This window comes from Somniosus microcephalus, chromosome 34 (genome assembly GCF_052327205.1).
Source record: "Somniosus microcephalus isolate GS21.2 chromosome 34, FLI_Smic_1.0, whole genome shotgun sequence".
Classification (NCBI taxonomy): Eukaryota; Metazoa; Chordata; class Chondrichthyes; order Squaliformes; family Somniosidae; genus Somniosus; species Somniosus microcephalus.
In genome coordinates this window covers 8,718,406-8,744,525 of record NC_141020.1, presented here as the reverse complement: position 1 = coordinate 8,744,525, position 26,120 = coordinate 8,718,406, and the positions used below count along the sequence as shown (strand labels likewise).

Sequence of the window (26,120 nt, the reverse complement as noted above, 5' to 3'; positions counted from 1 at the left end):
TAAATAGCGCTCCCCCAGCCCCTTCCTGACTGCAAAACGCTCCCCTCAACCTGTCGTTGCTAGCGGCAGGCGGTAAGGCAGGGGGCGCCACTGAATATCTGGTCCGGGGCGTTGCGCACTCGACTGACGTCACGATCTGCCGGCGCAGGAGATCGTGGCGGTAATGTTTAGCGCCGCCGCAAAATGTCTAGTTAATTTCGCGAGCGGCACAAACATCGCCGCGCCCGGGCGCTAGTTGCTTTGCGCCCCATTAGCGCCCTCTTAAGGTGCTAACGGGAGGCGCAAACAACTGAATTTTTCCTCCCAGCTTTTTTCCCCAGATTTTTTTTTTATACTGAATTCAAATTCGCAAACTGCTCTGGTGGGATTTGAACTCGCGTCCTCTGGGTTAGTAGTCCAGTCACTGGTAGGTGGCGGGGGGGGGGGGCGGAATGGGGAGTGGGGGGAGTCAGTGTCTGGCACCAGACCCACACCATTTGAATAAGGAACGTCGACGCTTTGTTGAAGTTCTGAGATGTTTTTGCAGCTCTCTTTGTTTCCAGAAGGGCACGGTTTTCCCATCTGGTCGAGAATCAGCCATGGAGAAAGTCAGTTTGAAAGTGAATGAGGAGCAACTCCCCATCCAGGTAAGTGTCAGCGGACATCTTTCTTTCCATGCTTTAGCCTCGCTCCCTTCCCGTCCTTCACCCTGCAGCTAATCACAACTCATCAAATATCCATCCAGTTGGCATTCCCAATGGCAGTGCTGAGGGAGTGCCGCACTGTCAGAGGTGCCAGCTCTCGGATGAGACGTTAAACCGAGGGCCCGTCTGATGTAAGAAAACTACTAGGCACTTGGTCTAAGCGTTAAACAAAGCTTTAATCAACTGTTTTACAACATGGAGGTCTAGTTGTGTCCTTCACTAGTTCCTGTTAAGAATGTCCTGAGCAAGCTGGGCCCATGTCCGAGCATTTATTCTCTCCCTGGACAGCGCCACCCGCAGGCCGCTCAGTATTATTTCATAAGCCTTTCTTTCATGAATGACTGATTCATGTCACCGTCTGCCCCCTCAGGTGGACGTAAGAGGTCCCACGACCCTTCCACGACATCAGGATGTCCCAAAACGCAATGAAATAATGACCAGATCATCTGGTTTTAGTGATGATGGTTGAGGGATAAATATTGGCCCCAGGACACCGGGGAGAACTCTTCTTTGCTATAGTACCACCTGAGAGGGCGGACGGGGCCTCAGTTTAACGTCTCATCTGAAAGACGGCACCTCTGACATTGCCGCGCTCCCTCAGTACAGCATAGATTTAAAGTAATTGGTCGGAGGTTTAGAGGGGATTTGAGGGGACGTTTTTTTACCCAGAGGGTGGTGGGGGTCTGGAACTCACTGCCTGAAAGGGCGGTCGAGGCAGAAACCCTCATCGCATTTAAAAAGTACTTGGATGTGCACTTGAAGTGCCGTAACCCACAGGGCTACAGACCAAGAGCTCAAGAGCTGGAGAGTGGGATTAGGCTGGATAGCTCTTTGTCGGCCAGCGCGGATATGATGGGCCAAATGGCCTCCTTCCGTGCTGTAACTTTCTATGATTCTATGATACAGCGCTGGGAGTGTTCAGCCTAGATTTTTGTGCCCAAGTCTCTGGAGTGGGACTTGAATCCACAAACCTTCTGACTCAGAGGGGTCAGTGCTGGGCCTCAGCTGACACCCTCTCCTTGCTTAATTTTCAGGAGCAGGAAGTCTGGCTCATTCCTCCGCACCCTAGCCCAAGGGTCTGAGGCCAATTGTAGTGCCCCCCCTCACCACCGTCCCCAACTGAGGCGAACTAACTCAGCTCAGACTAGGGAAGGAGCTTGGGTCCTTCACACTATCTCCCTTTGTGCAATCATATACAGGAAACTCTTTTTTTATCCGGCACCGACGGGACCGGCGTGGTGCCGGTTGATCAAAAAGTCCGGATTACAGAGAGGTATACTTACCAAGGTACGAGAGCCCCGTACACGGCCACAGGTGCAGGAGCCCCAGTTACACGGCACTTGTGCAGGAGTCCCGGTTACACGGCGACAGGTCCAGGAACCCCAGTTACACGACCACTAATATACAGTAAAACTTACCTGAACCTACTCCTGAATTTTGCCGGTTAAGAGAGATTTCCGGTAGCTACATCTCCCTTTAAATACAGACACCATATGCCTGTGTGTTCAATGGTCCCCTGGTAGACCTCCCACCTTGGACCCTCTGTGATCAGCTCATCCAAAACTCTGCTGCCCCGTGTCCTAACTCGCACCGAGTCCCGTTCACCCATCACCCCCACCCCATGCTCTCCGACCCACATTGGCTCCCGGTCCAGCAACGCCTCGATTTTAAACCTCATTGTGTTCTAATCCTACCATGGCCCCAAACCCTCCCTATCTCTGAAACCTCCTCCAGCCCTACGACCCTCCGAGACCTCTGCGCTCATTTAATTCTGGCCTCTTGAGCGTCTCTGATTTCATAGTCTCACCATTGGCGGCTGTGCCTTCAGCTGCCTGGGCCCTAAGCTCTGGAATTCCCTCCCTAAACCTCTCCGCCTGTCTCTCCTCCTTTAAGACGCTCCTTAAAACCGATCGCTTTGACGAAGCCTGTGTCCTAATATCTCCTTATGTGGCTCGGTGTCAAATTTTGTCTGATAATCGCTCCTGTGAAGCACCTTGGGACATTTTACTAAAGAAAGAAAGAAAGACTTTCATTTATATAGCACCTTTCATGACCACCGGTTAAGCTAATGAAGTACTTTTTGAAGTGGAGTCACTGTTGTAATGTAGGAAACGCGGCAGCCAATTTGCACACGGCAAGCTCCCACAAACAACAATGTGATAATGACCGGATAATCTGTTTTTTGTTATGTTGGTTGAGGGATAAATATTGGCCCCAGGACACCGGGGAGAACTCCCCCCTGCTCTTCTTCGAAATAGTGCCGTGGGATCTTTTACGTCCACCTGAGAGAGCAGACGGTTTAACGTCTCATCCGAAAGACGGCACCTCTGACAGTACGGCACTCCCTCAGCACTGCACTGGGAACGTCAGCCTAGATTTTTGTGCTCAAGTCCCTGGAGTGGGACTTGAACCCACGACCTTCTGACTCAGAGGCGAGTGCGCGACGTTAAAGGCGCTATATAAATACAATTTGTTGTTGTGTGGCATCATGGAAACCTTGAGACACACTGCTACAGTGACACTAATAAGTGCTTAGAGGGATTTAGGTTTTGGCAGTTGCTGTTATCAATGACATTAATCACAAGCCGGCGTCTGATTGTTAGCAATATCCAACAATGACTAAAGCAGGCGACAGTTATTTATATCAAGCTTAAAATAACCCCCTGGGCTGTGGTGACACGCTCCAGTGAAAATATTGAGGCTAAATCTGGCCCGAGGAAATTGTGCCAAATGTCTCGGGTTACCTGGACTGCCTCAACTGTATTATCTTTCAGGGATTCATTTAAAGGGGGAACCGTCTGCACTGAGTTAGCGGGTGTTCACTCGGGCAGGACGGAGGGCGGCGAGACTTCACGACCTGCGGCCAAGGCTTGGGGACGAAAACTCAGCCAGGGTTTCCCGCTCCTGACCATTGTCCCGTGACTCTGGCTGGAAGGTGCATGTGTGTGGAAACCAGGTGGGAACCGGATGAGGCCTCTCTCCGTCTCTCTCTCTCCCCCTTTAAGACGCTCCTTAAAACCGACCTCTTTGACCAAGCTTTTGGTCACCTGCCCTAATTTCTCCTCATGTGGCTCGGTGTCAATTTTTAAAGTTGATAACGTTCTTGTGAAGCGCCTTGGGACGTCTTGCTAGGTTAAAGGCGCGATATGTAAAGTCGGCTGTGGCTCAGTGGGCAGCACTCTCTCTTGCCTTTGAGTCAGAAGGTTGTGGGTTCAAGTCCCACTCCAGAGACTTGAGCACGTAAAGCTAGGCTGACACACCCAGAGTGCTGCACTGCCGGAGGTGCCGTCTTTCAGATGAGACATTAAACTGAGGCCCTGTCTGCTCTCTCAGGTGGACGTAAAAGATCCCACGGCCACTATTTGAAGAAGAGCAGGGGAGTTCTCCCCGGTGTCCTGGGGCCAATATGTTATCCCTCAATCAACATCACTGAAACAGATGATCTGGTCATTTATCGCATTGCTGTTTGTGGGAGCTTGCTGTGCGCAAATTGGCTGCTGCGTTTCCCACATTACAACAGTGACCACACTTCAAAAAAGTACTTCATTGGCTGTAAAGCGCTTTGGGAAGTCCGGCGGTCGTGAAAGGCGCTATAGAAATGCAAGTCTTCCCTTCTTTTATATAAATGCAAGTTGTTGTTGCGAAGCCCTCCCATAGTCCCATTGCTATCGGCACTCGTGCATGGGTGCCGTGGCTCAGTGGGCAGCACTCTTGTCCTCGGAGTCAGAAGGTTGTGGGTTTAAGTCCAGCTCCAGAGAGTTGAGCACATAACCCAGGCTGACACTCCCAGTGCGGTACCGAGGGAGCGCCGCACTGTCGGAGGTGCTGTCTTTGTGTGGGATAGGCTGGAAGGACCCAGCGGGTATTTTCCTGCCCGTCGCTGTGGTGCAACACCGCCCCCTACCCTTTAATTTGGCAGCAATCGTCACTCTCACTCCAGGTGACGGCAGGTTGGCGAGTGGAAGAAATTTGCTACAAGGGTGTAGTTGGAGGATGAGAGTGAGCCTGAGGGGGATGTTGTTGGTGCAGAGCAGAGGAAGCTTTACTCTGCAGCTAACCATATGGTACTTGAGCGGGGAGGTGCGCGATGCCAACGCTGGGTGTTCGAAACGGGAATCTGCTGATGTTTAATGAGTGCAAGAATTGCCAATAATTTTTGTACAAACTTAAAACCCAACACTTCTGGCTTTATCTCATCTTCTCTCCTACCTTTTGTAGCTCTGTTCTTCAGCGAGACAAGATGAGGAGACTTTTTTTAAAATTCGCTTATGGGATGTGGGCATCGCTGGCAAGGCCAGCATTTATTGCCCATCCCTAGTTGCCCTTGAGAAGGTGGTGGTGAGCCGCCTTCTTGAACCACTGCAGTCCGTGTGGTGAAGGTACTCCCACAGTGCTGTTAGGGAGGGAGTTCCAGGATTTTGACCCAGCGACGATGAAGGAACGGCCAATATATTCCCAAGTCAGGATGGTGTGTGACTTGGAGGGTAACTTGGAGGTGGTGGTGTTCCCATGCGCCTGCTGCCCTTGTCCTTCTAGGTGGAAGAGGTCGCGGGTTTGGGAAGTGCTGCCGAAGAAGCCTTGGCGAGTTGCTGCAGTGCATCTTGTAAATGGTACACACTGCAGCCACGGTGCGCCGGTGGTGGAGGGAGTGAATGTTTAAGGTGGTGGATGGGGAGCCAATCAAGCGGGCTGCTTTGTCCTGAATGGTGTCGAGCTTCTTGAGTGTTGTTGGAGCTGCACTCATCCAGGCAAGTGGGGAGTATTCCATCACACTCCTGACTTGTGCCTTGTAGATGGTGGAAAGGCTCTGGGGAGTTGGGAGGTGAGACACTCGCCGCAGAATACCCAGCCTCTGACCCGCTCGTGATCTGGAACGCGCTGCCTGAAAGGGCGGTGGAAGCAGATTCAATAGTAACTTTCAAAACGGAATTGGATAAATACTTGAGAAGGAAAAACATTGCCGGGATATGGGGGAAAGAGCAGGGGGGAAGTGGGACTAATTGGAGAGCTCGTTCAAAGAGCTGGCACAGGCACGATGGGCCGAATGGCCTCCTTCTGTGCTGTGTGATTCTTATCAGTCGGGAATCCTGCTCCTGTTGCTGTTCTAGGATTGTGAGAGGCACTCTGTAACTAATAGATGTGATCCTCCTTCTCTCTTCCTATTCCCCTCTCCCGTTGGCTCCCCCACACAGATATTCCCCGACCCCTTGGAGAGCGTTGATGAGTGTCGCAGGAGGCTCAGAGGGCGTCTGCCTTTGATCGTCGTGGAGCCGACCGACACCAGCGAGGTTGAGAGTGGGGAGCTGCGCTGGCCGCCGGAAGACCTGAGTTCCTTTGAAGATGTGGAAAATTTCTTCGAGGCGAGATGTGCGATCGGGAACGCTGGCGATTCAGAGCCCAGTGAGACCGCACCACTCGGTGAGAATCCTTCTCCTTTTTAATTAGGGAGGCTGATAACCCAGAGGGACAGAGGGACTGCTCAAGGGGGGGGGGGCTCCTCCCCGGTGCTGTAACCAGAATCACCAAACCGGCAACTTTCAATCACTGGGGCCCAATGTGGGAGTGGCACTTGTCTGACAGTAGAAACATAGCAAAATAGGAGCAGGAGTCGGCCATTGGGCCCTTCGAGCCTGCTCCGCCATTCAATATGATCATGGCTGATCCTCTATCTCAATACCATATTCCCGCTCTCTCCCCATACCCCTTGATGCCTTTTGTGTCTAGAAATCTATCGATCTCCTTCTTAAATATATTCAGTGACTTGGCCTCCACAGCCTTCTGTGGTAGAGAATTCCACAGGTTCACCACCCTCTGAGTGAAGAAATTTCTCCTCATCTCAGTCCTAAATGTCCTACCCCGTATCCTGAGACTGTGACCCCTCGTCTTAGACCCCCCCCAGCCAGGGGGAACATCCTCCCTGCATCCAGTCTGTCTGGCCTGGTCAGAATTTTATACGTTTCAATGAGATCCCCTCTCATTCTTCTAAACTCTAGTGAATACAGGCCTAGTCGACCCAATCTCTCCTCATACGACAGTCCTGCCATCCCAGGAATCAGTCTGGTGAACCTTCGCTGCACTCCCTCTATGGCAAGTATACCCTTTCTTAGGTAAGGAGATATCGCTCTCCTCTTCTCCTCCTCTCCAATGTTTCCCCCTGACTCTGCTTATTTTAAAGGTGGCGACTCAATGCAGGTAACCGTTCTACACAAACATACACGGAATATATGTGGGCAGAACAAGTGAAGGACAGAGACAGTGACAAACCATGGAGACAAGCCATGGGATAATGCATCACAATACGGAATTAAAGGGCAGGGAAAAAAAACCCAAATGGTCCCATCAAGCATGCCCCACACTTAAGATGGCCGAAGCACCGTGGCTAAACACCTCCTCCATCCCCCTCTTATCTGCCCCACCCACCCCGCCCGTGTAATCTCGTGGGAGAAGCAACAAAGAGAAAAAACCCAGGGTCAATAGAGAAAGAATACTCTTGGAAAATTCCTCCCCGACCCACTCAAGCGATAGAAACCAGTCCAGGAGGTCACGCGGACCAAGTGTTAACTATCATGAGACTTACGTGTCAGCTGTGGCTCAGTGGGTGGCGCCCTCGCCTCTGAGTCAGAAGGTCGTGGGTTCAAGTCCCACTCCAGAGACTTGAGCACAAAATCCAGGCCGACACTCCCAGTGCAGTGCTGAGGGAGTGCCGCACTGTCAGTGGTGAACCTGTGGAATTCTCTACCACAGAAGGCAGTTGAGGCCAATTCATTAAATATATTCAAGAAGGAGTTAAATATATTTCTTACGGCTAAAGGGATCAAGGGATATGGGGAGAAGGCAGGGACAGGGTACTGAGTTTGGATGATCAGCCATGATCTCATTGAATGGCGGGGCAGGCTCGAGGGGCCGAATGGCCTACTCCTGCTCCTATCTTCTATGTTTCTATGTAGGTGCCATCTTTCGGATGAGACGTTAAACCGAGGCCCCGTCTGCTCTCTCAGGTGGACGTAAAAGATCCCGCGGCCGCTATATCGAAGAAGAGCAGGGGAGTTATCCCCCGGTGTCCTGAGGCCAATATTTATCCCTCAACCAACAGAACAAAAACAGACGATCTGGTCATTATCACATTGCTGTTTGTGGGAGCTTGCTGTGCGCAAATTGGCTGCCGCGTTTCCTACATTACAACAGTGACCACACTTCAAGAAGTACTTCATTGGCTGTAAAGCGCTTTGGGACGTCCGGTGGTCGTGGAAGGCGCTATATAAATGCAAGTCTTTCATTACCTTCTATTTGGCACTTAGCCCTCTGGTACTTTTCCCAAATGGCCGACCTTCATGTGTAAGTCAGGGCCAGATTGCTCTAAAAGGAGGTCCATCCTCACCCACAGTTATTCATTTATTAATTAATAAAATATCAGTGTCATTGTGTACTTTGCACTCTGAAAAAGGAAAAATACACTGGAATGGAGAATACAGAGGAAAAGAATGTGCAATCGACAAAATTCACTCCCTCCACCACCGGCGCACCGTGGCTGCAGTGTGCACCATCTACAAGATGCACTGCAGCAACTCGCCAAGGCTTCTTCGGCAGCACCTCCCAAACCCGCGACCTCCACCACCTAGAAGGACAAGGGCAGCAGGCGCATGGGAACACCACCACCTCCAAGTTCCCCTCCAAGTCACACAAACCATCCTGACTTGGAAATATATCGGCCGTTCCTTCATCGTCGCCGGGTCAAAATCCTGGAACTCCCTCCCTAACAGCACTGTGGGAGCACCTTCACCACACGGACTGCAGCGGTTCAAGAAGGTGTCTCACCACCACCTTCTCAAGGGCAACTAGGGATGGCCAATAAATGCCGGCCTTGCCAGCGACGCCCACATCTCATAAAAACGAATATTTTTTTTTTTAAAAAGGAACAGGAGTGGGCCATACAGCCCCTCGAGCCTGATCCGCCATTCAGTTAGATCATGGCTGATCGGCATCTCAATTCTGGCTCCGTAACCCCTAATACACCCCTGGCATAACAAAAATCTATCAATAAAAGCAGAAAATGCTGGAAAAACTCAGCAGGCCCGGCAACATCCGTGGAGAGAGAAACAGAGTCAACGTTTCAGGTCGAAACCCTTCGTCAGGACTGAGGAAAAACACAGGAAATGAAACAGATTAAAAGGCCAGTTTGGGGGCTGGGAAAGAACAAAAGAGAAGTGAAGAGACATTAAGAGGTATTCAAAACCAGACGAGATGGTGGTCGGACTAGTGGAGACAAAAGACGGCTCTAGATTAGGTGTGAAATGTTCTGGCAGAATGAGAGACAGCTGCCATGTGGGAGAGAGAAAAAGGGGGAAGGGCCAAAACAAAGGTGTGGATAAAAAATATATGTAAAAATGTAATAGGGGCCGAGGTTATGATCTGAAATTGTTGAACTCGATATTGAGTCCGGAAGGCTGTAAAGTGCCTAATCGGAAGATGAGGTGCTGTTCCTCGAGTTTATGGTGAGCTTCCGTGGAACAATGCAAGAGGCCGAGGATGGTGAGGTCCGAGTGGGAATGGGGCGGTGAATTAAAATGACAGGCGACCGGAAGCTCGGGGTCACCCTTACGGACTGAATGGAGGTGTTCCACAAAGCGGTCACCCAATCTGTGTTTGGTCTCCCCAATCTATCAATCTCAGTTTTGAAATTTGCCAATTGACCCCCCCCCCCAGTCTCCACAGCTTTGGGTGTTGGTGCGGGGGGTGGGGAGAGAGTTCCACTGCCCTTTGTGTGAAGCAGTGCTTCCTGACATCACCCCCTGAACAAGCACAGCGAGATCGCTGCTTATTACGAACCTCCTTGAGCCTACTGGCTCCCTTCCTTGCGGCATACCAAAACTGACCGTCTTCCCATTACAGAATCCAGCTGTTTCTTAAATGAGCCCAGTGTCCTGGCCTCAAGCACCCTTCGTGGCAACCTGTTCCAGATGTGGATCATCCTCGGCTTAAAGGAACAGCATCTGCCTTAAATTTGCTCTTCATTATCCTCACCATGTCCCCTCTTGTCCCAGCTGCTTTGGAATATCAATAAATATTAATTTTGGGGTTGGCTTTCCCTACCAACAACAGCAACTTGCATTTATATAGCACCTTTAACGTAGTAAAACGTCCCAAGGTGCTGCACAGGAGCGATTATCAAACAAAATTTGACACCGAGCCACAGAAGGAGATATTAGGTCAGGTGACCAAAAGCTTGGTCAAAGAGGTCGGTTTTAAAGGAGTGTCTTAAAGGAGGAGAGAGAGAGGCGGAGAGGTTTAGGGAGGGAATTCCAGAGCTTAGGGCCCAGGCAGCTGAAGGCACGGCTGCCAACGGTGGAGCGATGGGAATCGAGGATGCGCAAGAGGCCAGAATTGGAGGAGCGCGGAGATCTCGGGGGGAGGGTTGTAGGGCTGGAGGAGGTTACAGAGATAGGGAGGGGGAGGAGAGGCCATGGAAGGGATTTGAAAACAAGGAGGAGTATTTTAAAATCCAGGTGTCGCTGGACCGCGAGCCAATGTAGGTGAGCGAGCACAGGGGTTCTGTTAAGTACCTTGTATACCTCCATAAAGAACTCGGAGGCATAGCTTCAGAATAAAGGGTCGCCCTTTTAGAACTGAGATGAGGAGGAATTTCTTCTCTCAGAGGGTCGTAAACTTGTGGAATTCTTTGCCCCAGAGAGCCGCGGAGGCTGGGTCATTTAATAGATTTAAGGGGAAGATTTTTGCAAGATAAGGGAGTGAAGGGTTATAGGGAGCGGGCAGGGAAGTGGCTTTGAGCCCAAGATCAGCCATGATCTTATTGAATGGCGGAGCAGGCTCGAGGGGCCAAGGGGCCTATTCCTGCTTCTGTTTCTCGTGTTGTTCTTATGTCGATACGTCTCTTTTCCAGGCTAACCAGCTGGACCATCACCTGGAACACTGTTGCTATGACAACACGCTTACATCTTTCTCATCATTTTGTGGTTCTTCCCCAGGGGAGGCAGAAGCCAAAGAGAAAACAGCTGAGGCAAAGAGCGATGAAGTCATTGAGGTTGTGTCCTTACCCTGCGATAACCGAGAGGCAGCAAGGCGCGACTGACAACACAGGGAGCAACCTTGAATCATTTCTCGTTTCCCACACTGAACCCAACTGGTTGCTCACAAGGGAAGCAGCCGTGGAATCAAGGGGCCAAAGACCAGCATCGACGACTTGAATCCTCTCCTCACCCCAAAAAAAAAAGATTCTGATGTGCGCTAAAGGACACCTTCTCTAACCCTAACCCCCTCCTGCTTTAAACGTCAGCTTGGTTCCATTAGTAGCCCTCTCGCGTCTGAGTCAGAGGGCTGTCGGTTCAAGCCCCACTCCAGGACTCGAGCTCCTACTCTAGGCTGACCCGGTAGTACAGTGAGAGAGTGCTGAACTGTCGGAGGTGCCAAACCGACCTGTTCAGATGGATGTTAAAAATCTGGTGGCACAATCTCAAGAAGGAGAGTCCTCCTGGTAACCTCATAGAATCACAGAGCGGTACAGCACAGAAGGAGGCCATTCGGCCCATCGCGCCTGTGCCGGCTCTTTGAAAGAGCTCTCCGATTGGTCCCACTCCCCTTTGCTTTTCCCATAGCCTTATAATTTTTCTTCCGGCTTCAAGTATTTATTCAATTCCATTTTGAAAGTTACCATTGAATCTGCTTCCACCGCCCTTTCAGTCAGCGCGTTCCAGATCACAACTCGCTGCGTAAAAAAAAAAATTCTCCTCTGGTTCTTTGGCCGATCACCTTCAATCTGTGTCCTCTGGTTACCGACCCTCCTGCCACTGGAAACAGTTTCTCCCTATTTACTCTATCAAAACCCTTCATGATTTTGAACATCTCTATCAAATCTCTTCTGCTCAACGTAAGCTCGAGGAACAGCGGGTCGTCTTTCGATGAGGCACTTTACAGCCTTCAGGACTCAACTTTGAGTTCAACAATTTCAGACCCTAACCTCGGCCCCTGTTTTTTCAGGCGGTAGCTGTTGATGATTCTGCCATCCTCATTTGCAACATTTAATCTCTCCTGCCCTCCATCCTAGCACAGACCGTCCCTTTTATTCCTTCCTCCCATCCCTCCCCTCTTTCCCTGCTTCTACACCTGCTTAAAAACCTGTTACATCTCTAACTTTTTCCAGTTCTGACGAAGGGTTACAGACCTGAGACGTTGGCCTAGATTTTCAGTGTGCCGTGAGGCGGGCTTTTAGGCGGGCAGGGGGGCAAAAATCCCGAATTCGGGGGTCCCGACACCATCCCGCCCAAAACCCGCCTCCACGTAAGTTTCAGAGGAGGCGGGTACCCGCCCCACACTGGGACCCGCCGACCCGAGGCAGGAAGGGATTAGTGCCAATTAACTGCCTGTTAACAGGTAGTTAACAGGCAGTTTTTAGCCTAATCCCTATTTTGAGGGGTGTCGTGTGGGATTCCCGACAGCTCCAAACCACGCCAGGTTAGAGCAGGCGGGCCGTCGGGTTGAAGGACTTGGAGGGGTCGCGATGTCGGTGTTCAGGTGAGTGATGGGTGCATGAGTGCAAAGGTAAGTGTGTTTGGTGTGTCTAAAGTGTGTAAAGAAGTTTAAATTACCTGTACTTACCTTTACAGCCTTTCTTCCTCTGGGCGTCGGGAGTCCATCACTCAGCCGGCACTGAAAGCAAAATGGCTGCGAGCTGTCAAAAGTGACAGCCTTCAGCTTTCATTGCCGGTGAGACTTCTAACTGAGTCTGTGTAGAAGGACTCCGGTTAGAAGTCAGACTGTCAGTGTTTGACAGCTTCAAACAGCTGTGAAACACTGGTATTTCATCTGTCAAGACCTCTTGACAGATGAAATTTCAGTCTGTGATGTCACCTGTTGCCGGGTGGCCCTTAATTGGCCTGCTGAGCCCGCTGGGTGGGCTCAACAAGGTCAATCAAGGGAAAATCGTGCGGATTGGCCAGACGTCGATGTAGGCGGGACTAAAACCCAAAAGTTGTAGTCCCGCCTCCTTCCCGACAGCTTAAGGAAAATCGACCCCGTTAACTCTGTTTCTCTCTCCGCGGATGCTGCCCGGCCTGCTGAGTGTTTCCCCAGCAATTTTCTGTTGTTATTATCTCTTCTTAACCTTCACTGCTTGAAGGAGAACAGCCTCGGCTTCTCCAGTCTCTCCACGTAACTGAAGTCCCTCATCCCCCTGGTACCATTCTGGTAAATCTTGCTCCGCACCCTCTCCAAGGCCTTGACGTCCTTCCTGAAGTGTGGTGCCCAGAATTGGACACAACATTTGGCCAACATTGATCCCTCAACCAACACCAAAAAACCCCCCAGATTAATTGCTCTTTTGCTCCCTGCTATTTGTGGATTGCAACGATATGCAAAATGGCTACCGCGTTCCCTTCTGTAATAAGTCAACAGGCTGGATTTTCATTGAGGAGGCGGGTAGGAGGCGGGACTACAACTTTCGGGGTTGTAGTCCCGCCTCCATCGAGTTCCGGCCAACCCACGCGATTTTGACTTGAGTGACCTTGTTGAGTCCGCCCAGCGGGCTCAGCAGGCCAATTAAGGGCCACCCGGCAACAGGTGACGCCACAGATTGACATTTCATCTGTCAAGAGCTTTTGACAGATGAAATATCAGCGTTTGACAGCTGTTTGAAGCTGTCAAACACTGACAATCTGTACTCCAAGTTAATTCCTTCCTCTCAGGATGATTTAGAGATCTCCCCGGAACAGAAAGCTGAATGCTGGAACTTTTGACAGCTGGCGGCCATTCTGCTTTCTGTGCCGGTGAGATGAGGGACTCCCGAGACCTGACGGAAGGGAGGCTGTAAAGGTTAGTAGAACTTCTTTAAACACTTTACACACACCAAACACACTTACCTCTGCACTCATGCACCCATCACTCACCTGAACACCGGACATCTCGACCCCTCCAAGCCCTTCATCCCGACGGCCCGCCTCACTAACTTGGCGTGGTTTGGAGCCGTCGGGAATCCCACATTTCACCAATAAAAATAGGGATTAGGCTAAAAACTGCCTGTTAACGACCTGTTAACAAGCAGTTAATTGGCACTAATCCCCTTCCCGCCTCAGGGAGGCGGGTCCCAGTGTGGGGCGGGTGCCCGCCTCCTTTGAAACTGGCACGGAGGCGGGTTGGGGGCGGGATGGGCTCAGGCCCCCTGATTTCTAGATTTTAACCCCCCACGCGCCTCCAATCCCGCCTCCACGGCCCAATGAAAATCTTGCCCATTGTCATTCATTGCATGGAATGTGCTTCTGGTTGTCTTGAGAGATGTGAGGAGGCACGGTACAGCGGCAAGTGTTCTCTTATCTCTCCCTCCATTCATTTCTTTTTCTCGACCCTTCTTACCAAAGGTTGCTGTGACGCGATTGTTGGGAGATGGCTTTATTTAGGAGCACTGGCCAGTTCTTTTTTTTCCAGAGAGGGAGAGCATTGTTGGCCCAGAGGCAGAAAAGATGGCTGGTGAAAACAGGCAGGTGGTCAGTCAAGGTTACCAGAAGGTCAAGCGTTCACAGGTAAAAATAACAGAGCTGCCGACAGCTTCTGTGAGAAAACACATGAAAAGTTTCAGATTACTGAGCTATAATCCTATCTATGTGCTCCCATATATATATATCTAAAATAATCAGGACTAACAAATTGAATTCCCACTGTAGAGAATCCCAGTGAACCAAACCCCTTCCCATTAACTCCCATTGTATAGAATCCCAATGGACCAAACCCCTTCCCATTCACTCCCATTGTATAGAATCCCAATGGATCAAACTCCTTCCCATTACCTCCCATTATATAGAATCCCAATGGACCAAACCCTTTCCCATTGACTCCCTTTGTATAGAATCCCAATAGACCAAACCCTTTCCCATTGACTCCCATTGTATAGAATCCCAATAGACCAAACCCCTTCCCATTCACCCCCTTTGTATAGAATATCGATTTACTATGAGCAAATATCAGCTGGTAATAAACGTGATTATTTCTCTATTCCTGGCCTTCAGGATATCCCTTGGTCAATAAGCTCAGAGACTACAGCTTTCAGAATCCCAGCTGGTTCCAGCAACATGGAGCAGAGTTAACTGATGTGCATCTACCTTGTTGTAGAGAATTAGGGGAAAAAAGGATCATCCCAGAGACTTTCCACAGCTTTAGCATTATTGTAGGACATTGCTTTCTGTCATGTTCCACTCAAGATGTCCTCCCAGATCAGGCTGTCCCAGGTAAGGACCTCCCAGATCAGGCTCTCCCAGATGAAGTCCTCCCAGATGAGGTCCTCCCAGATGAGGTCCTCCCAGATCAGATCCTCCCAGATGAGGTCCTCCCAGGTGAGGACCTCCCAAATCAGGTCCTCCCAGGTGAGGACCTCCCAAATCAGGTCCTCCCAGATCAGGCTCTCCCAGGTGATGTCCTCCCAGATCAGGCCCTCCCAGCCAGGGCTCCCACTCTTGATGGCTTCCAGTGGCCAATGTGTGGACACCAAGCAAGGATAGGATTGGGCTTGACTGTAATGCCCTTCATTGTATGTCATTTATAGTAAATCTGTACAGTAAGTAAAAAAAAAAGCCTTTATTTTCACAAAAGCCAGCTGCCACATGACTAGAAAACCACGGGCTTGAAATTGGACCTTGCTGTGCCCATTTTCCGGCCGCAAAACGGGTGCAAAGTGGTCCAATCTGGTGGCCAACCTCTGGCAACCGAATAGTGTCGGATACACATCAGACGGTGGGTTGGTTCGGGTGATGTAGAGGCATCCCTGACGGCCGCCTAAGGCAGGTGTTTATATTGAACAACAAGGGGGGTCGAACACCGGTCTGTGGACCCAAACCAAACGCAGCAGACATTGGAATTACCAGGTATACCGAGTCCTTAAAGGGGGGGGCCACCAAAAAAAGGAACATTTAAAAAAATACTTGGCTGAATGTGGAGCCGGGGAGGAGGAGCAGGCGTGCTCCTTCCCCAGCTACATGTGAAGACCGCCGGCTCTTGCCCGCCAACACCACCACCACCAGCCCCTCCCCCCCCCGCCCCCGCCATTATTTGAAGGGGCTGCTCCTCGATTTTTGGCTGCACTTCAGTCCCCACACTCCTGATCTTCGGTCACCCAGTGCGGAGTGGAGCGGGCGGATCGGGGGGGAACCTCCTCGTAGGACTGCTCCTGGGCCTGGCCAAAGTGGCCATTAACAGGTCCGGGCAGCGGGCGGTCGAGGGGGTCGTCCGGCCCGACTGCCCCGCCTCTTTTCCGCGGCCATTTTCGCGGCTAGGTGGCCCCCGGGAGATGGAGCACGCGGTGTCCGCCAGCGCGATCATGACCTCCCGCCACCGGTGGGTGCCGCGGGGCCTGGAGTGCATCATCACCCCCCGGCCAATCAAATTTTAATTTCATTTGTTATGGTTTATTTAAAGTTGTATTAAGTTACAGACAATTTGTTTAAACACCCAATCAAAAAGAGTACACCACCACCAGCCCCCACTTTAAGCGCGATCCGGTTTGGAGGCTCATACGTTTCTGGTAGGGCTGAGTACTTTTGAGATGGTCCCTAACACACAAACACACGCATGTGCACTCTGCCTAAGTTAGGGACATTAGTGTCAGATTTCCAGCATCTGCGGTATTTTCTTTTTTTTTGTATTAGTGTGAAACAGTTTAAGCGGCAGTTTGATCCAATTCTATTTCCAACGCAAAGTGCTTCTGAAAATCGTGAGTGTTTCTCAATAATTATCCTGCTTGCGTTGAGTAGAATTGCCATAGCAACCTGGGCCTGTTCAACAAGGGCACTTGGTACAACCCCTGAATGTCAATCACTTTTCAGAATCAAAGGAATGGATTTGTTCAATTAAATGCTGAACCCTTTCACCACTTGTTTTAAAAATTCCTTTTCTTTTTTTTCCCCATTGGAGCTAGGACTGTGGAGGTTTAAGGGATGAAACATAGAAGATAGGAGCAGGAGTAGGCCATTCGGCCCCTCAAGCCTGTTCAGCCATTTAATGAGATCATGGCTGATCATCCAAACTCAGTACCCTGTCCCTGCCTTCTCCCCATATCCCTTGATCCCTTTGGCCTTAAGAAATATATCTAACTCCTTCCTGAATATATTTCATGAATTGGCCTCAGCTATCAGAGGCCACAGGCCGCGGATCATGGCAATCACATTCCAGTTTCATTTTCCCAAGGAAAGGGCTTGCGGTTTTTTCCTTCACCGCCAATGTTAACCACCCCCCACCCCCCCACCCCACTCCTCGGTAATCAATATTACAGTCGCTGCGTTTGAAAATGTGGCGTTCTGATGTGGCCAGGCGATACTCGACGGGGGACGATCAGGTGTCAGCAGCGGCTCAGTGGGCAGCACCCTTGCCTCTGAGTCAGCAGGTTGTGGGTTCAAGTCCCCACTCCAGAGACTTGAGCACGTGCAATCCAGGCGGACACTCCCAGTGCCAGTACTGAGGGAGCGCCGCGCTGTCGGAGGTGCCGTCTTTCAGATGAGACGTCAAACTGAGGTCCCGTCTGTCCTCTCAGGTGAACGTAAAGGATCCCACGACACTATTTTGAAGAAGAGCAGGGGGGAGTTCTCCCCAGTGTCCTGGGGCCAATATTTATCCCTCAACCAACATCACTAAAGCCAGGTTATCCGGTCATTATCACATTGCTGTTTGTGGGAGCTTGCTGTGCGCAATTTGGCTGCCGCGTTTCCTACATTACAACACTTCAAAAAGTACTTCATTGGCTGTAAAACACTTGGGATGTCCTGAGATTAAATGCATTGGATAAATGCAAGCCTTCTTTCTTTCAATCCAACACATGAGTGGGGACAGAGATTGATTCATCGTCCTCGAGAGAAGGAAAAGCATTATTAAATAGCAGCAGACTGTGTCGAGGGCTGGGATCGACAATGACCTTTCGCCTCCGAGGCCAGGTTTCAAAACCAGCCCAGGTCGATGACAGTCTCCTCTCTCTGCTGGTTGTAAGAGTCCCTACACGAAACGGGTTTGGGGGCTCTCAACCCAATCCCCAGTGGGCTGGGGCTCACAGCACTAACCCGCTCCTTTCCACCATCTACAAGGCACAAGTCAGGAGTGTGATGGAATACTCTCCACTTGCCTGGATGAGTGCAGCTCCAACAACACTCAAGAAGCTTGACGCCATCCAGGACAAAGCAGCCCGTTTGATTGGCACCCCATCCACCACCTTAAACATTCACTCCCTCCACCACCGGCGCACCGTGACTGCAGTGTGTACCATCTACAAGATGCACTGCAGCAACTCGCCAAGGCTTCTTCGGCAGCACCTCCCAAACCCGCGACCTCTTCCACCTAGAAGGACAAGGGCAGCAGGCACATGGGAATACCACCACCTCCAAGTTCCCCTCCAAGTCACACACCATCCTAACTTGGAAATATATCGGCTGTTCCTTCATTGTCGCTGGGTCAAAATCCTGGAACTCCCTCCCTAACAGCACTGTGGGAGCACCTTCACCACACGGACTGCAGCGGTTCAAGAAGACAACTCACTACCACCTTCTCAAGGGGCAATTAGGGATGGGCATTAAATGCCGGCCTTTCCTGCGACGCCCACATCCCATAAATGATTTTTTTTTAAATCTCCGTGCTAATTGCCACTCGGACACGCCACAGGGATGTCTTTAAGTGACACCACGGCCGTCAAGGTTTTCTCGCCTGGTCCTGGGCCCTATCCCATTAGAGAGTGGGATTGGTGCTCGGCTGTGATGCCCCTGTGAGTGAATAGCCTGCTGGCTCTCACAGATGAAGAATGGCCATTTGGACATATTGGGGCACCTGTGAAAGTGTCAGCATGTTCAGGAGAGATTGGCCCGGAATTTGCGGACCCTAACCCTAACCCTAAAGCTGCCCGCAAAATTCCTGCGATCTCTGTGGCGTGAACTTTAGGTTTCTCGACCGTAATTTGATTGTAGCACTGCCAAAAGGGGATCCACAGCGTACATTAGCAGTGATGTCATCAAGCAGTCTAAGCAGCAAATCACATTGAAGAATTCTCACAGACAGCAAACCAGGAAATAAAAAGCACTGATTATCAATTCACTTTTAAAAATTTTTACACAGAGCGAAATAAAGATTGGGACATACATACACACGGGGATAAGAAGCTGAACTATCATTAAAAAAACTTTAAACAAAATTTTTTAAACATTTTTTATTATTTTAAAAATCTAGTCATTTTTAGCATAATGGAGAAATGTAACATTCCACAAATATAAAGTTAGTTTTTCAGGGCCAGCACGGTTGTTCAGGAGTCAATATGCCATTAAATCCTCAGTTAGACCTATTTGAACAAGGCTTAACTTTTTATGGTGTGTTTAACAGCGATAGCAGCTTTCACTGAAATAACAACAGAAAATGCTGGAAAAACTCAGCAGGCCAGAGCAACATCCGTGGAGAGAGAAACAGAGTCAACGTTTCGGGTCGAAACCCTTCGTCAGGACTGAAAAAACACAGGAAATGAAACAGATTAAAAGGCCAGTTTGGGGGCTGGGAAATGGGGATGAAAGAACAAAAGAGAAGTGAAGAGACATTAAGAGGTATTCAAAACCAGACGAGATGGTGGTAGGACTAGTGGAGACAAAAGACGGCTCTAGATTAGGTGTGAAATGCGCTGGCAGAATGGGAGACAGCTGCCATGTGGGAGAGAAACAAAGGGGGAAGGGCACAAAACATAAGTGTGGATAAAAAATATAAAAATGTAATAGGGGCCGAGGTTATGGTCTGAAATTGTTGAACTCTATGTCGAGTCCTGAAGGCTGTAGAGTGCCTAATCGGAAAGTGGCGGAGCAGGGAATGCCTGACCGCAAATTTCAGGAATTCCGCGTTTACCAGAGGGCGAATGCTGACAGTTTTGTCGCCATTCCCACTGCAAAATCCAGGCCGTAATAACATTTTTTTTTAAAAAGCCAACAATTTGAGTTGATGACGTTAACCGTCCACCAGGGGGGAGTGCCTCCTCTAAGGTTCCTCAAACAGTTTTAAGGGGTTTAAGAGTTTCAACTGATTTGCAAAATTTTTGGTGAAGAATTAACTGAGACAGTAACCCCCCCCCCCAATGCCTAAAAGGATCAGTTTTTTTTTGCATGCAGTCCAGAGTAGTGGGGTCTGCCGCCTTCGATGGGATTCGGGACACATGTCAGTCGCAGCGCTGCCTTTTCACTTCTGGGACCTGGGTTGGACTGGAGCCACGGAGTTGTAAGTCCGACAACTGCCAAGTGGATTTCCCTGAGGGACCATCACAACGATTATTACCCAAAAAACGGAAAACAGCCCTCTCCCTCCCTTTTGCAGAGGATTAACACAACGTAAACTGTCAGTCAGGGTTAGGAACATTAGGAACAGGAGGAGAGTGGGCAGGGGGGCGGGGGGTTGGTGCCATTCAGCCCCTCGAGCCTGCTCCGCCATTTAATTAGCTCAAGGCTGATCTGCATCTCAACTCCGACTGCCTGCCTCTGCTCCATATCCCTCGATAGCCTCACCCAACAAAAATCTAGCAATTTGAAAGCTCCAATTGACCCGCCCAGCCTCAACAGTTTTTTAGGGGAGAGGGTTCCAGATTTCCACTCCCCTTTGTGTGAAGAAGTGCTTCCTGACATCACCCCTGAACGGCCTGGCTCTAATTTTTACAAAGACTTGCCTTTCTATAGCGCCTTTCACGACCACCGGACGTCTCAAAGCACTTTACAGCCAATGAAGTACTTTTGAAGTGTAGTCGCTGTTGTAATGCAGGAAACGCAGCAGACAATTTGCGCACAGCAAGCTCCCACAAACAGCGACATGATAATGACCAGATAATCAGTTTTTAGTGATGTTGGTTGAGGGATAAATATTGGCCCCAGGACACCGGGGGAGAACTCCCCCTGCTCGCCTTCGAAATAGTGGCCGTGGGATCTTTTACGTCCACCCGAGAGAGCAGACGGGGCCTCGGTTTAACGTCTCATCTGAAAGACGGCACCTCCGACAGTGCAGCACTCCCTCAGCATGTTAAAGTTATGCCCCCTTGTTCTGGAATCCCCCCCCCCCACCCCCCACCAGAGGAAATAGTTTCTCTCTCTCTCTACCCTATCAAATCACCCCTTAATCTTCTAAACTCAAGGGAATACAAGCCCAGTTCATGCAACCTGGCATCATCATTTAACCCTTTTAGCCCCGGTATCATTGTGCTGAACCTGCGCTGCTCCCCTCCAAGGCCCGCTCTGAGGTGCGGTGCCCAAGCAGACTAAAGTTGTAATTTTAAAGTTAATATAAGGCTTCTTCGACAGCACCTCCCAAACCCGCAACCTCCACCACCTAGAAGGGCAAAGGGCAGCGGGCGCATGTGGGAACACCACCACCTGCAAGTTTCCCCCCCTACCCCACCCCCCGCAAGTCACACACACGCACTATCCCGACTTGGAAATCTATCGGCCGATCCTTCATTGTCGCTGGGTCAAAATCCTGGAACTCCCTCCCTAACAGCACTGTGGGAGCACCTTCACCACACGGACTGCAGCGGTTCAAGAAGGCGGCTCACCACCACCTTCTCAAGGGGCAAATTAGGGGATGGGCCAATAAATGCCGGCGACGCACACATCCCCGAGAATGATTTTTGTTTTTAAATGAGGAGAATTAAAGGACAGCTGAAAGCACTAAAAACACAAACAGCATCATTGAAAGAGAAAGGGAAGGAGATCAGACTTAAGAGAGAAATAAAGCAGGGGGGGGGATTAAGAGAAGCCAAAGGAGGGTGGGAGAATTAGGACAAAGGAGGAGTGTTTTTCGATGCTTTGGCAACATAAGATGTACCTTGTCATCATGCCAATAAAGCGATTTGAATTGAATTGAATTGAATTGAGTGCCCCTCTTTGCCAAGGATTGAAGTCGCACTTTAAAGAGCCACAAACACCATTGTGTTCACTTGGCATCTGGAAGTGATTCAAATGTATACAAACTGTCCGAAAGACAGATGATTGGGGAGGTTCCATGTGTGGAAGGATGGGAACTCCTCCGCCTCCTTGCAAAGCTTCATTTACAGACTGTCCCACACACCAGGACACAGCCTGGACAACTTCTCCAGCGACTGACAGGGAAAAGTTGTTTTTTTTGTAATTCTCTCTCTCTCTCTTTATCTCTGCACTCTCCGAAACAGGTAAAGGCAACGCCGTTTTGTGTGTGTTTATTTTTTAAACTCGTGATTGGGATCTCTCTCTCTCTCTCTCTCTCTCTCCTGGTTGTTTTGAGCATGTTTCCGAATTTTAAGAGGGAGCTTCCTCAGCTGCCAAGCTCAGGACCGATGGTCTGGAAATTCGACATTAATATTTCAAGGCTTTTATTGCTGGCAGCGGGGACCCTTCATCATAACAGATGTTGCATTACTATGGATCGTTTACTTTTCCATACATAGGAAATATGTCTTTCATTAATATATTTCTTATACTTAAAACCTCACCTGGCTTAAATTCTATTTAAGTATTATTTTGCCCTCTCTGTTTTTACCCTCAGTTTCTCTCCTGTCTGATTTCACTCTTCCTCCGTGCTCATTCCTTTTCTTTCTTTCCTCTGTTTCTTTCTCTTTCAGTTTCTCTCCCTCCCTCTCTGTATATTTCACTCTCCCTTTCTCCATCTTTCTCTCTCTCACTTTCTGTTTCTCTGTCTATATGTTTCTGTTGGTTTCTCTTTCTCTTTCTCTGTGTTTATCCGTATGGTTCCCTCTATATATCTGTGCTTCACTCTGTTCTTTCTCACTGTGTGCCTCTCTCTCCACCTTCTCTCTCTCCACCCCCTCTCTTTCCACCCCTCGCTCCCCTCTCTATGTTTCTCACTGTATCTCTCTCTCCCTCTGTATGTCTCTCCCCTCTCTCTCTCTCTCTTCCTCCTCTCTCCTCTCTCACTCTCTCTCCCTTCTCCTCTCGCTGTCCCACCACCCTCTCTCTCCCCTATCCTCTCTCCCCCTCCCCTCTCTCTCTCTCTCCCCCCTCTCTCTCCCTCTCGCCCCTCCCCCCTCTCTCTCTCTCCCTCCCTCCCCTCGCACTCTCCGTCCCTCCCCCTCCCCCACTCGCTCCCTCCCCCTCCCTCCACTCGCTCCCTCCCTTCCCCTACCCTCTCTCTCTCTTCCCCTCCCTCTCTCTCTCCCCTCCCCGCTCTCTCTCTCGCTCTCTCTCCCTCCCCCTCCCCGCTCTCTCTCCTCTCTCCCTCCCCTCTTTCTCTCTCTCTCACCTCTCTCTCTCTCCCTGCCCCCTCCCCCTCTCCCTCTCTCTCCCTCCCCCCTCCCTCTCTCTCTCTCCCTCCCCCCTCTCTCCCTCCCCCCTCCCTCTCTCTCTCTCCCTCCCCCCTCTCTCTCTCCCCCTCCCCTCTCCCCCTCCCTCTCTCTCCCTCCCCCCTCCCCTCCCCTCTCCCCCCTCCCCACCCCTCTTTCTCTCCCCCTTCCCTCTCTCTCTCTCCCTCCCCCTCCCTCTCTCTCCCTCACCCATCTCTCTCACTCACTCCCCCTCCCCTCTCTCTCTCCCTCCCCTCTCTCTCTCTCCCCCTCCCCTGTCTCTCTCTCCCTCCCCCTCCCCTCTCTCTCTCTCTCTCCCTCCCTCTCCCCACGCTCTCTCTCCCTCTCCCCTCTCTCCCCCTCTCTCTCTCTCTTGCCCCCTCTCTCTCCTCCCCCCTCGCTCTCTCCTCCACCCCTCTCCTTCCCCTCTCTCTCCCCTCCCCTTGCTCTCTCTTCCCCCTCCCCTCTCTCTCTCTCTCCCTCCCCCTCTCTCTCTCTCCCCTCCCCTCTTTCTCTCTCCCCTCCCCCCACTCTCTCACCCCCTCTCTCTTCCCCCCCTCTCTCCCCTCCCTCTATCACCCCTCTCACTCCCCCTCTCTCTCCTCCCCATTCCCACTCCTCCCCCCTCACCCCCCTCCCCTCTCGCTCCACCCCCTCCACCCCCTCCCTCCCCTCTCTCCCTCCCCCCTCTCTCCTCCCCCTCCTCTCTCTCCTCCCCCCTCTCTCCCCTCTCTCTCCCCTCCCCTCTCGCTCCTCCCCTCTCTCTCCTCCCCGCTCCCCTCTCCTCCCCCTCCCCCTCCCCCCTCTCTCTCTCCTCCCCTCTCTCTGCCCCTCCTCTCTCTCTCTCTCCTCCCCCTCCCCTCTCTCTCCTCCCCTCTCTCTCCTCCCCCTCCCCATCTCTCCTCCCCTCCCCCTCTCTCTCCCCCCTCCCCTGTCTCTCCCCTCCCCCTCCCCTTACTCTCCTACCCCTCCCCCCTCTCTCTTCCCCCTCCCCTCTCCTCTCCTCCCCCTCCCCTCTCTCTCCTCCCCCTCTCCTCTCTGTCTCCCCCTCTCTCCCCCATCTATGTCTCCCCCTCCCTTCTCTGTCTCCTCTCCCCTGTCTGTTTCCCCCTCTCTGTCTCCCCCCTCCCTCCCTGTCCTCCAACCCTCTTTCTCTCTCTCCTCCCCCTCTCTTTCCTCCCCCCTCTCTTTCCTCCCCCCTCTCACTCCTCCCCCCTCTCTCTCTCCTCCCCCTCTCACTCCTCCCCCCTCTCTCTCTCCTCCCCTCTCTCTCCTCCCCCCTCCCACCTCTCTCCTCCCCCTGCCCTCTCTCCCCTCCCTCCCCTCTCCCTTCCTCTCTTCCCTCCCCTCCCCTCCCCTCCCCTCCCTTCCCTTCCCTCCCCTCGCCCCTCCCCTCTCTCTCCTCGCCCCTCCCCTCTCTCTTCCCCCCTCCCTCCCCTCCCTCCCCTCCCCTCCCCTCCTCTCCCTCCCTCCTCTCCCTCCCTCCCCCCTTCCCGCCCCTCCCCCTGCCCCTTTCCCGCCCCTCCCTCCCCTCCCCCCTTCCATCTCTCCCCTTCCCTCCCCCCTCCCTTCCCTTCCCTCCCCTCCCCCCTCCTCCTCTCTGTAGTGTATGTAACTGTTCTACCTTTAAGAGGACTATTGTATGTAACCGTCCACCTTTAAGAGAACTATTTTAGGTGTGGCACTACTTTATCCTGGCTGCTGTATACTGTAATACCGACGGTGACCACACCGGTATATAAGTGCTGTGGCAGAATTTATTGGGCAGATTCGCCCTGACCTTCGAATAGTAAAGTCCTGTTAAAGTTACTCTTGTAGTCTGTGTATTACTTCGCTATACAACCCACAGACTTTACAGTGGCGACGAGTTCGATCTTACCCTGCGTGCAGCAATACGTCCGAAGCAGTTAACGAAGCGTCGAGAAGAGGCAACCGCCCTCGTCGTTCTGCTGAGAGAAAACTCGAGTCTGCACAGCAAGAAAGAAGGAAGACTTCAGACACGCAGCCTTCCATCAGCAACAGGCACGGATTGTCCCTTCTGCCACGGTGGTGAGTGAGCCGATCAACACGAGAAGCAAGTCGGCCACAGTGACTGTGAGTAAAGGGAAAATAGAAACAAATAAACGGAGGATAAGGGCGGTGCACTCGACCACGGTCGAGGGGGAAAGGAGCCGGACAGAAGTCAGGCCCAGAGGCGCTGAGACTGGGGCAGCGTGGAGCAGAAGCCGCGGTACAAGCGGGCCGGGGAGCGTCGTGAAACGACTAGACCGCGACGGCGAAAAAGGCCGGACATATACCGCGACCACGAGGCGCTGCGACCGGGATCGTAAGGCGCGGGAAGATATAAACATAAATAAGCCACGGAGAACTCAGCCACAGCCGGGGAGGAAAGCACCGGACTGCGAGAAGCTGGGAGGCGCGATTGGGGTGAAAAAGGCCAGACAGTGACTGAGGCCACGAAGCGCTGCGACCGGATCGTAAGGCGCGGGAAGAGATAAAAATAAATAAACCGCGGAGAACGCAGCCGCAGCCGGGGAGGAAGCCCCGGACTGCGAGAGGCTGGGAGGAACGATTGGGTGAAAAAGGTTGGACAGTGACCGAGGCCACGAAGCGCTGCGACCGGGATCGTAAGGCGCGGGAAGAGATAAAATAAATAAATCGCGGAGAACTCAGCCGCAGCCGGGGAGGGAAGCACCGGACTGCGAGAGGGCTGGGAGGCACGATTGAGAGCCGCGCGAGCGGGAGAGACAGAGCCCGAGCGAGAGCCGCGCGAACGGGAGAGACAGAGCCCGAGAGAGAGCGAGCGAGAGCCGAGCGAGCGGGAGAGACAGAGCCCGAGCAAGGAAGGCCGAGCGAGAGCCAGCCCAGCGGCTGAAACTGTTCGCCACCAACGGGTTGTACCCAGCGCCGGTTGCCCTGCCGAGAGAAGGGAACGCGCTGAAGCCGACGCACAGGCTGCGAACCGCGAAAGCCAGCGGCCATCGCCTGAGGGAAAGCTTACCCCTCCCGCCAGGGGAAGAAATGCGGGAAGCCGCCAGTAGGCGGGGAAGAAGACAGAAGCGGGAACCGCCATTTTGAAATTGGGCAGGGAAAGAAGATAAGCGCGGGAAACCGCCATCTTGGAAAAAGAAAAAAGAAAAAGTTAAAGAATATTGTTGTTGTTTCTCAGGAAGAGGTGA

The 26,120-nt window shown here is 51.7% G+C and overlaps 2 protein-coding genes across 2 annotated transcripts in view; both read left to right on the top strand.

The window, feature by feature from the left end:
* Positions 1-459: 459 nt before the first annotated feature.
* LOC147096732 (protein LBH-like) lies at positions 460-11,963 on the top strand. The gene is made up of 3 exons (XM_085973153.1): positions 460-626; positions 5,876-6,101; positions 10,667-11,963. The coding sequence occupies exons 1-3, from the start codon at positions 579-581 to the stop codon at positions 10,768-10,770; spliced, it is 378 nt and encodes a 125-aa protein (XP_085829279.1). The 5' UTR covers positions 460-578; the 3' UTR covers positions 10,771-11,963.
* A 9,477-nt stretch (positions 11,964-21,440) lies between these two features.
* LOC147096731 (exocyst complex component 3-like protein 2) overlaps positions 21,441-26,120 on the top strand; it is a 59,509-nt gene continuing 54,829 nt past the window's right edge. The window contains exon 1 of the mRNA XM_085973336.1: positions 21,441-21,834. The gene's annotated coding sequence lies outside the window, so the exon portion shown is untranslated. The remainder of the gene's footprint in view (positions 21,835-26,120) is intronic.

Excerpts from the sequence above, each read along its gene's own strand:
- LOC147096732 (XM_085973153.1), top strand. The coding sequence starts at position 579 with ATGGAGAAAGTCAGTTTGAAAGTGAATGAGGAGCAACTCCCCATCCAG. Across the intron at positions 627-5,875 it reads AGGAGCAACTCCCCATCCAG|ATATTCCCCGACCCCTTGGA; the intron begins GTAAGTGTCAGC and ends TCCCCCACACAG. Across the intron at positions 6,102-10,666 it reads CAGTGAGACCGCACCACTCG|GGGAGGCAGAAGCCAAAGAG; the intron begins GTGAGAATCCTT and ends GTTCTTCCCCAG.